A 13,885-nucleotide genomic window follows, 5' to 3' on the forward strand; every position below is an offset into this window, starting at 1 on the left:
GGGAATGTTCAGTTGAGAACACAAGTAAACAAAGGGAATCAACAAAGAAAATATTAATATTTTCCTGCATTCAATGTGATACTCCTTGAAAAAATCGCTTCGCATTTCGCCGTAGACCGAAAGCAATGCAATGCAGTCTATACTTCGCCGCGACAAATAGTCGCCAAAGTCGGATATGACCGAAGGCGATCCAAATCCCACGCGTCGTTCGGATTTTGTATACAACAGTTGAAGGGCCTCTACTAAGGTAGCCGAAGAATGTGAATAAATAATAATCATGCTATATAATAACGCGCTTAGTCCATGTGTGTGTGTGTGTATGTATGTGAGTGTGTGTGTGTGTGTGTGTGTGTGTGTGTGTGTGTGTGTGTGTGTGTGTGTGTGTGTGTGTGTGTGTGTGTGTGTGTGTGTGTTTGTCTGTGTGTCACGAAAATACTCCATAATGATGCAAAACGCTGCACCGGTGAGGTGCCGAACCATCGCCATGCACCTGATGCGCGAGCACTCTACCTTTTCACCATTGTCTAAAAGTATAAAATTATGTATTTTGGCTTTGATAAGGCACGTTAGTTTTGCTAATAGCTGTTTACAGCGGAAACTCATACTTCGACAATCATACTAATACTCATACTCAACTCATACTTGGTTCCAAAATGTGGCGATTTGAGAGAAACATAGATGTTAAATCAAGTTCTATTGTTCTCCAAATATAGAACCGATGCGTTTAGGGAAAAACCATAAAATCTTTCATCTATGCTTAAATTTTCGGGTAGAAAAAAATTGAAAAAAAACATTGATAGAAAAAAGCAATTCTAATTTCCCAACAAATTTCGCTACTGTTATTTCTTACTGACCGGTGAAGGCGAGCGAAGCGAACACCAAAATAAGCCTGATGTCCGGCTTTAGCCGGACGTTCAGGCTGGTAGCAGTAATAATATAATAAAAATAAGTAAAATATTATGTTAATACGAGTCTATGAACAACACCTGCGAGGACTGCAAAATACACGACGATACTTCTTGCCATCCTGAAGTGCTGCAGCCGTAGACTTAAAAGATTTGTAGCGGAAAAAAAGCGGCGGCTTACAGCATAGCAAAAAAATCCTGAAGAAAGTACAACAAGAATAGTGGTGAGTTGTCCTAACAGACAACAAAACAGCAAATTAAATCTTCTATGCAAAGCTATTAAATTGCGCAAAACCGTATTATAAAGCAAATTTCTATCGAACTTCCAACACCTCAACAAAGCCTACACCTCCTGGCTGTATAGTATACATTCGAATACTGCAAAAGAGAGTTCTGTTTTCGACATGAGGGAGAAGAGTCTCAGAGGGAATTCAAAATATTTCTTTCTTTGAGAGGAAAAGGATTAATGTGATGAGGTAACAGGATAATCCAACTAGTTTAATTACGCTAGCTGCTCAGAAACTAAATCTCTTCAAGATTCTTGAAATCTTCGGGGATCTCTAGATCTCTAATGTCCGTTACTTATTCACCACAAGGCAAAAAAGGAACGTCTTCTCTATAGTCTTTCTGGAGAGAGAGAAATTTTCCGATTGAGTAAATCCAGAAATTCAATAAAATTCCATGTGGAAAATTTTTCGTTTTTTTATTTCTTTGCATGGAATGAAATTACTGAATGTATGATGTTTTCCGTTCTTTTCACTGATTGGTTTGCGCGTGTCTGAGGTGAGAAAAAGGAGAAGAAATTTCTGCTGAGGAAATAGAGGTGAACAATTTTTCAAACAACACGAATAAATAGGATGCAGACAAAAAAAGTAGATGAAAAATGGAAAAACAAAGTAAAAAAAAAGTGGAATCAGAGTGTGGGGCATGGAAAATATTAGGATTTTGTGAAGAACGCAAATATGCTGTTTGAAATAGTAAAGCAAAACAAATGAAGTAAAGAAAATAGTAAAGGAAATAAAATAGCATGTCATCGAAATCATTTTCCTTCTCGGATCGGAATCTGTTCACAGATAACGTACTAATAACTGTGACTATCCAGCAACTATCCGATCTTTGCTTTAAATAATGGATAAAATCGGCGCTGAAAGAATTCTAATTAAATTAAAATCAAATCCGGTCCATTGCATTCACAGAAAACAATGAGAGGAGGGATCAGCGGCAATAAATTCGAATTCGTATATGAAAGGATACGTGGAGTGTCAATATTCTGACGCTAATGTCAACTTTTCCACACACAACAGCACCTTAATGTCTTAACTGATTTGAAATAAACAAAATATTTGTGTAAACAACGACAGTAAACGTTGATTATGAGCATTTAATGTGCGGTGAAGCTACGAGATTCAAGAAAAAGTAGGTTTTTAAAAACAAAACAAGAAATAAATACGTTCTATGAAAGCTTGAGAGAGGATCTCAGCGGTTTCTCAAAAAGCACTCGCATTCTCAATGGGAAATCTCAACTTTTAGAGGAGTGAATAATTTATGAACGTCTTGAGGGGAGTCAACAGCATGAGAGGGGGGAGGGGTGAAGAAGAAATCCTTAGCACCAATATATGGAATGATGACCACAAAAACTTCCAAATTCTATGGGGTTTCTTGTTTATCTCCCTCCCCTTCCTTCCCCCCCCCCCCCCTAAATACAATCGCAGTGTAAAATATACTAGCAGTTCGAAATAATAAGGGAAAATGCAAAATGAGGAGAAAAAAAAACAAAGAGAAAAAATCCGCATAAGTTGTCCTCAGTTGTCAACAATTTCGCCCTTGAAGGGGCTCTATCGTTGTGAGTTGTTGTAGTTCTCAGCTAATCCACAAATTGAATTACTACATCGTCGACAGTGACGCAAGCGCTTATCTCAATAAATAGCATATTTTCGGGAAAAAACGGTAAGCGAATTTGCAAAAGACACTCCCCCAGATTCCCCTCAACTGGTGTCATGGGCGTCATGTTTGTCTCTCATCAGGATGATTAGATGATGTTAGATGTATAGCCGCGTCAAAACCACATGAAGCACGGTGCTGTTGCGTAAGCGGCTGCGCTCGAAGCGTCGCGGTGGAAGTGGCGGCTGGAATCGACATGAGACCATCACGAACTCCAACGATGGATAGCACTATCCAGGGTTCCGCCACGATCCAACCGCAACGCTCCACGGGCGCTGCTTCCAGCGCAGCTACTTACGCAGGCGCACCGAACTTCATTCCATTTTGACCTGAGTATGCGCAGACTTTTCTAATACAACTGGAATAGTAATGAATATATTGGTCGCTTATTAAACACCTATTTTAAAGGCATCACCCCACGAATCTGGGGTGATACAGATTTCAGGTGGAGAGTTCCTTTATGGTATAGATTATGGAGAGAAGGGTGATTATGTCCATTTCTTCCCAATTGCCGTAGAAAACGGCCCAGAAGATACGGCTTCGAGCGTTCCGGCGCGCTATTTTCTACGAGTTCTGTTGGAGCGTGCAAGCCTTGTGCATGCTCCGCGTCTTCCGAACCGTTTTTCACGGCTATTGGGAGGATATGGAAGGAACCACTTCCCTCTCCATGATCTACCATCTAAGTATAAGAATGCTCCACCTGAAATCCGTACCACCTCAGATTCGTGGATTTGTGTCTTTAAGTGAAGCTAGTGATGGTCCCACCTCTATCCCAACAGCTAGCTCAATCGCGACGCTCCGAGCGCACCTGCTTACTTTACTGCACCGAGCTTGATGTCATTTTGATACAACTTTACTCGGTGGAGAGGTGGTAATTTACTAGACAACTTTTTGGTAGAGAAAGTAATAAACTTATGTTCGTTGGCTGATCTGATTAAAAATTCAAAAAGGCGTAGTGGTTGAAGCAGTAGTTGGATGATATGCAGATCGCGTCAAAAATTGGTTACTTCTACAATCCTAGAGGGCTGCTTATGTTGCACGTTACCACTTTCTTTAAGAGAAAGTGCAGTTGGTTTGGATTAACCCTTCGCAGTCATAAGGTCACGAATAATCCAAAGTTCGCTGCCCATGCGAAATCCATCTTCGTCCATTCATTCAGAAACCATTTCCAGGTATTTGTACGACCTTCGTTTTTCAGATGAGCATGCATTTGCATGAGGTCTTTACATATAATAAACGAGGCAGAAAAGCAAAAAGATGCAAAAAGAGGTTACAGATAACTGCATATTTCAGATGGTTAATAGCAGAAAGTAAGCCACCTAAGTAATGATGAGGTATACCAGTTTTAGCTGGTTGTTGCCGGAACAGAATCCTACAAAAAGAAGAGGAATAGAGAAACGTACCATTACCAGATTGGTTCTGCATGAAAAATATTACATGTGAAATCTAAAGGATGTGTATCTTTTAGCACTCTATTGAAATCCATATATGCTGCTACTGGTATGATCCTGGACAAATCCAACGAGAATTAATAGAAGTCACGATAAAAGGCGTATACGATTCATTTTGGGAGAAACGCGCAAAACCTTAACTGAGGAAGACCACATTTTATTGTGGTGATGGACGGATGTAGTGTATTCCTCAAGATGTTCTGATGTGCCTGTACGGCCGATCTATGGTTCGAATCCGCCCTAGTGCCAACCAAGGTTTTCATCCTTTCGAGGACGATAAAGGACTTGTGTGGGAGGATAAAAACACTGATTTGACACATCGAATAACCCCCGCGAGTCATTGTAAAGGGTAGACACGCGTTCGTAGCCTCCAACTATTCTGAATTGAAGTGAGCTCGTTGGCACCTCCCAAGCCGACTGATGAACGCCAGACACTTTATCCTTATCTTTTAAAGGCATCACCCCACGAATCTGGCATGGTGTGGATTTTCGTTGGAGTATACCTATATCGGGTCGTAGATTATGTATACAGGGGTGGTTCTGCTTCATTTCTCCCTGCATCACTGTAAACAGACGGCTCCGGAACGCTGTTTCCTACGAAGTCTTCTATTGCAACGCGCCACCCTTGCGTCTCGCCTCCGCCTGCGATTCGTCGAAGATCAGTTCGGATGCTCCGATGGGCAATTTATTTCATTCGACGAATTGCAGGCGGGCGCGGGGCGCAAGGATGGTGCGTTGCAAAAGTGGACGTCGCGACAGCATTTCGAAGACGCCTGTTCACAGGGATACAGGAAGAGATGAGTGGAACCACTCGTGTATTCATATCTACGACCCGATACAGGTATACTCCAACGAAAATCCTACCACGCCATATTCGTGGGGTGATGCCTTTGATTGTGATGAAATCGTAGTGAAATTCCTTGGTTAAATTGTTATTTATCTTCGGTTTGAAATAGGTCCCTGAATCACAGCAACAGATGCGTATTCGCAGAAAGGCGTAGTCATATTTTTTGCGGTTTCGAAAATCTCTAAATGCTCTTCAGCGTTGATTTTTTTTGTTCCTCAACTCGTTCTTTTTGACCTCTACAGGCCTCACACACGAATACCGAAACTCTCGAAGCTCCCAATATCGTCTGCTCCTTATCCTGGAGTCGATATTTGCTGAATTGCATAAAGAATGGAGAGAAGGTAGTACGTTTAGTGCAAACGAAACCACCAAGAGAAAAAAAATGTGGATCTTGCCAGAAAAAATGCAGAAATATGTGTGTTATGCAAAACGAAGTAATATAAATTTGCGATTCCGCACAAAAGTGCATTCAAAACAAAAAAATGCAATCTCAGGAGGCAATTAGTTACTTCAACTAGCCCTCTTGGGGGACATTTATAGAATGCGGACTGGGCAAAAAGTGCAAAATATTGTAAAACACATAAAAAGTGCAATCCTGAAGGATGAGTAATTTGTCTTGAATTCAAATGATCAAGGAAAACTTCAATGGGAACAGGGAGGAATTCCAAGAAGTCAGGTATCCTTTTTCTGAATGTCTGCAAGAAGAATGGAATTCGAAATGCATTGGTTTTTGCCTGCCTTGAAATTTCTCCTTTGAAAGCTCGAAGATATGGAACCCACACAAAGCGCTACATTCAGCAAATTCACCTTCTTCACTGACCAAACATCACTTTCGCCCTCTCTTTCAACTAATTACGATAATTGCCGCAAAGAAAAAGTATAAAAGTTGTAGTTAACATCGCTTACATAGTTACATAGAGATGTAGGATGTCGTTTTCAAAAAAAAAAAATCCGAAATTTCTAAGGCACGAATGAATCCCTTTTCAAGCAATGGTTTTCTACTGTTTTGAGAACGTTGGTGAATCGAAGAGATGGGGAAAGTAGAAAGAGATAGAGGAAATTATTTCAGTTAACTTCATTCATTTCTTCTTCAAAATAAACCAGTTCTGAATGCTAAAAAAAACAACAACAAAAATTAAGCTCATTATCTAATGCTGTGTTTAAAAGACTGAGAATCAGCTTAAATCTACAAGAAGCTAATTTTGGTCAACAAACAGTACAATTCGATAACAGCTTTTCATGGCTAGCAAGGATTCTAATAGGCCTCTCTATACATTTTAAAGGCATCACCCCACGAATCTGAGGTGGTACGGATTTCAGGTGGAGTATTCGTATACGGGATGGGAGACTATGGAGGGGGGGTGATTCCGTCCATTTCTTCATAATTGCCGAAAAAAACGGCCCAGAAGATGCAGCGCCGCACAAGGCTTGAAGCCGCATCTTCGGGGCCGTTTTTTACGGCAATTAGGAAGAAATGGACGGAATCACTCTCCTCTCCATAATCTACTATGCGGTATACGAATACTCCACCTGAAATCCTGCCACCACAGATTCGTGGAGTGATGCCTTTAAGGATTGACTAATTGTCAAAAAAAAAATCCATACAATCAACATATCTACAGCAATTTAAGGAGTAAAGAGATGTTTCAAGTCTCCTCATCTGATATCTAATTAGGAAGTGACTGTGCTCATGAATGAAGGAGGCGGCTCCGCTACCAATGGATGTCATGCCTTCTTCATAAACATAACAACAAACTTCTCATGCTGATGAAAACTTCTTATGTCTACTGAAGAAAAGCCATGTGAGCAAATGACAGCACAGAAGGCACCTATGCTCAGAAGCGGAGAAGAACCCAAAATAAAAGTACACATCCGAGTAGCCCACGTCAGTCTTCGTTCTCCTCAAGAACGCACGATGTGCTCCATTTTTCAACTTAATGACCTACAATAGTAATCTTAGAATCTTAGAAATCTTAGACATCTTGGATCTTGCGCTGAAACCTCTCTTGGAGAGGGCGTACCACGAAATTGACGGTTTTTGGTATCTTCCAAGGAAAAGATTTGGGTTTGGGGTGCTAATGACGAGTTTAGGGATCTTCACACTCAATCCCCCTCAAATGAACTGAAAAACACCGTGAGAAACGGTTTTCATGATCGTACTTTCCCACGAGGTACCAGGTGACAGAATAGCTCTGTCAGCGAGCGGCCAATCAATGGTATCAATAGATATCCACTGACGCTGTTTCTCGCGCTCGCCCGCGATGCACCTAGTAACGTGTCACATCTGTAAGATGCAGTCCATCTGCCTACTCTCGTAGATATGGCACCAGGTGTATCGTAGGAAGATTCGCTCGCCACGGTAGTCTTCAACTGCGCTGCAATGACCGATTGCTACAAATGTGCATGTAGTAGGAACAGAATGATCTGAAGCGTGGAGCAATGAGCTCGGACTGCAGGGATAAGTGGTGTTGGCGAGGGTCCCACCTCTATCACAATCACCACCGCTTCGCATTGGCTCCGCAGTGCCGCTTGGAGCGCAGCCGATTGCGCGACCGCACCACGCCTAGAGTGGTTTTAGTCCGACTGTAACCAATGACATTGCATCATAGGTCAAACCTTCCCAGTCAGAGTGTATATGGGTCATCCAGACCTCGAACTAAAAGAAGGTTATTGAAACTATGCTAGTTTTGGGAACATACATACCCACTGCAAAAGGTATTTCTGAAGATCTTCACGACAGAGTGGATGTCCTTAGCGATTGGTTTCTACGGCATCTGTTACAACTGTTTCGCAATTTTCAACGATATGATTATATCGTCAAGAGATGTCTTTTGCATCTCGATAATATTTCAAGCAACTCGTGGTGGGATCCACAACCGAAGATAGCGTCATGTTACCCAGTAACCATTTTTCGAAAATGGTTTTTTACTTCACGAATTGCATGCGCTGATCTTGACTCCAATGGACATCGGACGCAGGGCTCCGGATTATTCTTACAGAAAAAAATCTTTCTTACCAACACAAAGTATCGTCTGCACTTAGGAGGAAGGAGTTACGTGCGAATGAAAGACACAGAGAAAAAAAAAACAGAAGGCTTCCTTCCTTATTAACTTAGAAGAACAACAAGACATCTCACGTGACTAAAACGGCAAGGAAGAAATTTCCATTTCAAAAAAAATATGCATTAGCCAAATGACAAGAGAAGAAAAAAATAGTTACTATATTTCTTATTTGTCAAAAATAATCCTAGCTGCGACAAGCATTATTACGTTGAGGAATAACCTATTGAGCCTTCAGGAACATCATTTCGGATATAATCTTCGGTGTAAAATGAAATAAAGACAGGTTGAAAAAGGATTAACGCAAAAACAAAATAGGAGATTTTGGTTATTTCTCAAAAGAAAGCGGAACAGAGGTGAAACTTGAGATATGTATCTGCAAAAAGAAGAGTTATGTAGCTTGTTTCGCATTCGTTTTGAATCTTTTCTAACAGATATTTCACATATATTTTCCTTCTATCTCTACTACAATGGCCACCTTTTCCTTTTGATGACTGCTTCTCTTTCCAAGACGTATCCAAACGACTCAAAACTCGGCGCAGTTGCGTAAGCGACTACGCTCGAAGCGGCGCGGTGGAGCTAGCGGCTGAGATCGAGGCGGAACCGTCACTAGCTTCACTCGAACTGCAGCAATGAGTTGTGCCAGCGAAGGCGCCGTCAAAAGATACTCGAAACGAATCTAGCGACAATTACGTTACGTATACACTCGTTATTTCAAAAAGAACAAAACACATCCATAATAAAGAAAGCAAAATAACAAAGAAGTCCAGAAGTCGTCATAGTTTGAACCGTATTGTTCCGGAGCTATGAGTCCGTGAGGATTCATCCTCCTATAATTTCGTATGAAAAACGCTAGATGGAACGGATGGCATCATAATGTGTGTTAACCGCTGGTCTAGCCAGAGAGTAATCAAATAACGTCTAGTTCGCAAGCCTCTCTGCAGCAATGAAGTATATTCAAATCACATTTGGTCATTTGATGAATATAGTTCATCAGCAAGCAGAACTTCAAAGATCTTGATGATATTTATAGGCTTCATGGCGGTTTGTACTTCGTTTTAAAAATAATCGAGATGAATAATATGAAATTTTCTTTTCCTAAAAGGAGTTTATTGTCGTCAGATAAAACCTTTACTTCACGCAAAGTACATGGAAGTTTTTTTAATACTACTCTTTTATGTTACAAACACATTAAAACCATAGAAATATACCGCGGTAGGGAGGATAAAAATTTTGGAACCATCATGATTGACTGCCCTTGACATGCAAAGTGAATAAAGTAATCCAATAAAAAGCAATTGATTTAACAACAAAACTAGATCAAAAAGAAAGTTACACGAAAATTGTGAAGATCATAGTAAACAGAGTGATCGCTCCTTACACCAGTGTCAATTCACCGAGCTTAAGACGAGCCAAATCTCATTAATCACTGCTCCTCCATCTCATCTTCTTCACACTCGCCTGAAAACATTTATCAGCAAAAGTGTAGTGGCATAGAATGAGATGAAAGAAGATCCTAGATCATGTTCAAGGGCATAATTTGGAAAAGAAAAAAACTATGAAGTACGCAGAAACTGCGAAGAGGCGCCATTATTAACCTTGGTCACCATGGCCGTTGTTCGACTGATTAAGCATACGTCTCAGATTTGCTCTACCTTCTTCACTCAACTCGATATTCTCACCATCGCCAATCTGAAAAAAAATGCTCTAATGATCTTCTACGCCAAATTTTCAAACAAAATCGCGATTATTTCTGAAATAAACCATGTATACGTAGTATATATGGTATTTAGAGATGCAATGGAGACTCAAACTATACATACACTTACAACACTGTACTATGAATGACTCTCCTTTTGCACTTTGCAACGGTTTTTTTTTTTTTTGCCCGCGGAAAAAAGAGATTTTCCATAGAAATACCACGGACGAACCATCAACATTGTTTCAAGCAGTTTTTTTGAATTTGCATTAAACGATTATAAGCCCTTTGCAAGATTAAAATCATACTTGTCTATTGATGAGAAACTGAGGTTCTTTTTCCTCTTTCTACCTCAACGATTTTCAACAACAATATGTTGATAGTTGAAAATCTGTCGAGTTTCCCCCTTTTTTCACGGTAACAGTGGAAGTGATTAATCTCTCCTGAAACGGCATTTGCATTTACGAAAACTTACATTTGCGGCTGTGTACCAACCATCTCCACTCATCATTGCATCTACATCACCATCGATCGCCATAGAACCGTCACCTTCGTCATCTATAAGAAAAATTTGGTAGGGACATTCCCAATTATCTCAATATTTCAATTCTAGCACCAATCTAGGGCTAAGAAACAAATACAAACCATAAATTGTGTAACGCTAAGTCACCTGAGAAATCATCGCCTTCGTCAGGATTAAGTTCTTGACAAGCGCACATCTCAGAGTATATTTCTTGCACTTGAAATCGAGAACTTTTACTTTAACTCCGAACCGAGATTAAAAAGCACCCAAGTAAGAAAGTTGTTAAAGAAAGAAAACTTTAGAAGCCTTACAGACACTGGAGTCCGCAGGCACAAATCTAATAACTACATTCTTCCCTTCCTCGTCATCATCTTCATCGGATGCGTTTCCATTTTGATTGAGTTCTTCCTCAGCAAGGTGGAGATCTGAAACGGGTTTTTGATGTTCAGAAATAGCAACGACGAGAAGACGAAAAATAACTAAATTCACACGAGACTTTTCACTAATCTACTAAACCTTGCACATTTCGCGTTTCCGTTGCAGTATAAAGTGGGATTGTTCGTCTTCTACGTCGCTCTGAAATGAACAAAGCCTGAATCCTTTCAGAGCGACGCAGAAAACGAATACAAAAGATAATTCGAAAAAAAAAACATATGAGAAAAAAACAAAAAAAAGTAGTACCACTTTTGGAGGCATCCACTAGGACATATATGCATTCATGAGGAAAAGTGCTGAGATCGGTAGAGATCGCATGGAGAATAATAGAAGGGTATGTCAATGAAAAACCTAGTCCAGAGGAGCGACAAATCCATGTTACCTGGCTGAAAAACTTATCTCAGATTGGACGTTTATTTAATGCATCACAAAGATCAAGCTTTAAGAAAAAAAAACTAAAGTCATAATGTAGATACTTATAAACTGAGTGGAATGTTCATTAAAAACGACACACCACCTATCATTGACATGAAGCGTGAAATGAATTATTTTAGAAATCATCAAATGAAAACTAGAAGAAAGAATGTGAGACCATATGCTCGGCTTAATTTCACGTAAATAAACGTTCATTACTGGCAAAAGTAAATAGCTAAGTCCAACGAAGCGACGAAACTTTCTAAACAACCGATTACCTGATATGACAACAATTAAAGTGAACTCATTTACAAGCAGCAATAGCATTAAAATGTGCAAACGGTAATGGAAATTGAAAAAAATTGTTTATACAGTTTACAGGCCATCAAAGGGACCATAGATCATTTGCTTCCTTTGCGTGTTTTTCTGTTGCTCGCAAAATGCCGAGTATCCCTTTTATTTACGAATACAAATGCAATGCCAGCATGTAAAAGGCAGCTGAAATGCGCTGTTGAAAACCTCCCAAAAATCGTGATACCGTACCTAGGCTTTTCGTAATAAAGGCAATAACTAGAATCCACAAACAAAATATTTCTCAGTTTCTGTTTCGATGGCACGGTTTGTACAAAAAAAGAACTAATATCTCAGATGTAAAAAAGCAAATATGTTGTCAACAAGAGTACGTTGTCAACAAGAATGAGGCTGTGAAGTTACTTGAGCTTCATGTACTCAATACATTTCGATGGTCTTGAAAAAAACTGAAGAAAATGCTGATGAACGAGTAAAAAAAAGGTGGTAGAAATAGAGCAATCTTTTTGAAGGACCCCGCAGAGCTCATACTGAGTAAAATAATAGTTTACCTCTGAACAGCAAAACCATGAAGGAAATTTTGATACCAATTCCTTTTATCAAACAACCAGTTAACACTAAGGTAAAGGAAAGTCTGTTTGGTCCAATAAAAATTTTCACTTCAACTTATTACAAAAAAAAAGAAAACCTGAACGCCAAAGCAAAGAACTAAAAGAACGTGAGCTGCATAAAAAGACGGTGAGAATAAAATATTTGATGAAAAAAAAAACTGTACGAACCTTTCGCTAACGCACAATGTGCCCTCACCAGCACAATGACCATCCATATAGGCAACTACCTGAGGTTGCGAAAGTCGAACTCCAACAGATGGCTGACTTACCTCAGAGAGTATAATCATTTTTGACTACCCTGAAATCATGAAACATTTAGAGTCACGCGCAAATTCATAAAACACTACATTTCATGGAGCATACACGAAAGTGGACAAAAAAAAAAGTTATGGAAAAATAAGAGGTTCACAGCACAGTACATAAGTGCGATAAGGAAAACCCGGACCCCATTCAGGTGATGGTGGTCTGGCCCATGAGATGAAGCCTAAGTGATGAGAATCCCTATGCAACCGCCCAAAAATGAATGGGGTTGGAGCACCGGCACCAACTAGTCCATATATGGACACAACAATGTATAAGGTAGCTGAGGTGACGAAAGGGTAACAATAAAATGATGTAATCGAGTCAAATAGTTACCTACGCCGCTATCTAGAATTCAAAAGAACTTTCTAAACCCAAACTAAGAGTCCCAAAAACATCGAAACATATACTGCATTTTCTAGCGATCACTTTAACAGATTCAAGAAATTCAGGTGCAAATTCTAAGTGTATGCATAGCAGAGAGAGCAAATTAAGTAAGAATGCTACTACTGTTCTTGGAGAAATCAAGGTACTGTAATTTTAGTAAACGCTCTGCAACAACAAAATGACCGATGTGGAGCTGCGCTTTCCCTTTTCTTCCTTTTATACTTTTAACCGTGTGACGCAGTTCGTTGGTACCACCACTGTTCTCCGCGAAAGAACGATGAATGAAAATGCGTATTCTGCAGTTGTTTTAACACTTGCAGCGCTTTATTTCCAGCTATCTGCTGTTGTCCACAACCTTCACAAATTCTAGATTCAAAACGCATAAGGATTTAGTTAAAGAAAGAAGTGCAACAGGACCATCAGCACCTATGAGATTGATCAACGCCAAACACTTCGTCCTTTCACTCTATATTAAGAGTGACGATCGTCTGTGCTTGAATAAAGGGGACGCATTTCAGATGGTATTAATACTTTTGCTGATGTACGAAAACATGTCAGATGGATTTGCACACGAACAGCTTGGATGTAACTTCAGATTTAGCAGTTTGTAGTGGGCAATTAATCTAACGATAAGTCCCACAGAAATATGTCTGTTTTATGTGTTATATATTATATATAATACATAGAAAAAGTATAGTTTAGTTTGGATGAATCCAAATGGATTGAAGCTAAAAACGAACTGAAAGAACACGAACCACAGAACTTTTTACATCACTGAAATCAGAATGAATTAGATTTAGAAGAGTTGATCTGGTAGAAGAAGGAAACGAGGGAGTTATTTAAAGAGCAAAAAAAAGTGAAAAAGTCTACAAATACACATACCTTCAGCTTGCTATCTACTTATTCAACTCAAAAGAAAATTTCGAAGTCCGTTGCTTAAAATTCAAAAGTAAGAAAAGCCATAAACGAAGCAAAAAACAAATTCCTACAATTGCGTAAGTGTA

The 13,885-nt window shown here is 39.6% G+C and overlaps 1 protein-coding gene across 2 annotated transcripts; it reads right to left on the reverse strand.

Annotated features, from left to right (window-relative positions):
- Positions 1-9,629: 9,629 nt before the first annotated feature.
- On the reverse strand, positions 9,630-12,481 carry RB195_003206 (uncharacterized protein; the record flags this gene model as incomplete). Of its 2 annotated transcripts, XM_064200760.1 has the most annotated exons (8): positions 9,630-9,664; positions 9,802-9,895; positions 10,378-10,460; positions 10,573-10,641; positions 10,737-10,850; positions 10,942-11,001; positions 11,107-11,246; positions 12,363-12,481. In XM_064200760.1, the coding sequence occupies 8 exons, from the start codon at positions 12,479-12,481 to the stop codon at positions 9,630-9,632; spliced, it is 714 nt and encodes a 237-aa protein (XP_064056641.1). The 2 variants fall into 2 exon arrangements, with proteins under 2 accessions (XP_064056641.1, XP_013305802.2); XM_013450348.2 differs by lacking the exon at positions 10,942-11,001.
- Between the last annotated feature and the right edge of the window lie 1,404 nt (positions 12,482-13,885).

This window comes from Necator americanus, chromosome IV (genome assembly GCF_031761385.1).
Source record: "Necator americanus strain Aroian chromosome IV, whole genome shotgun sequence".
Taxonomy (NCBI): domain Eukaryota; kingdom Metazoa; phylum Nematoda; class Chromadorea; order Rhabditida; family Ancylostomatidae; genus Necator; species Necator americanus.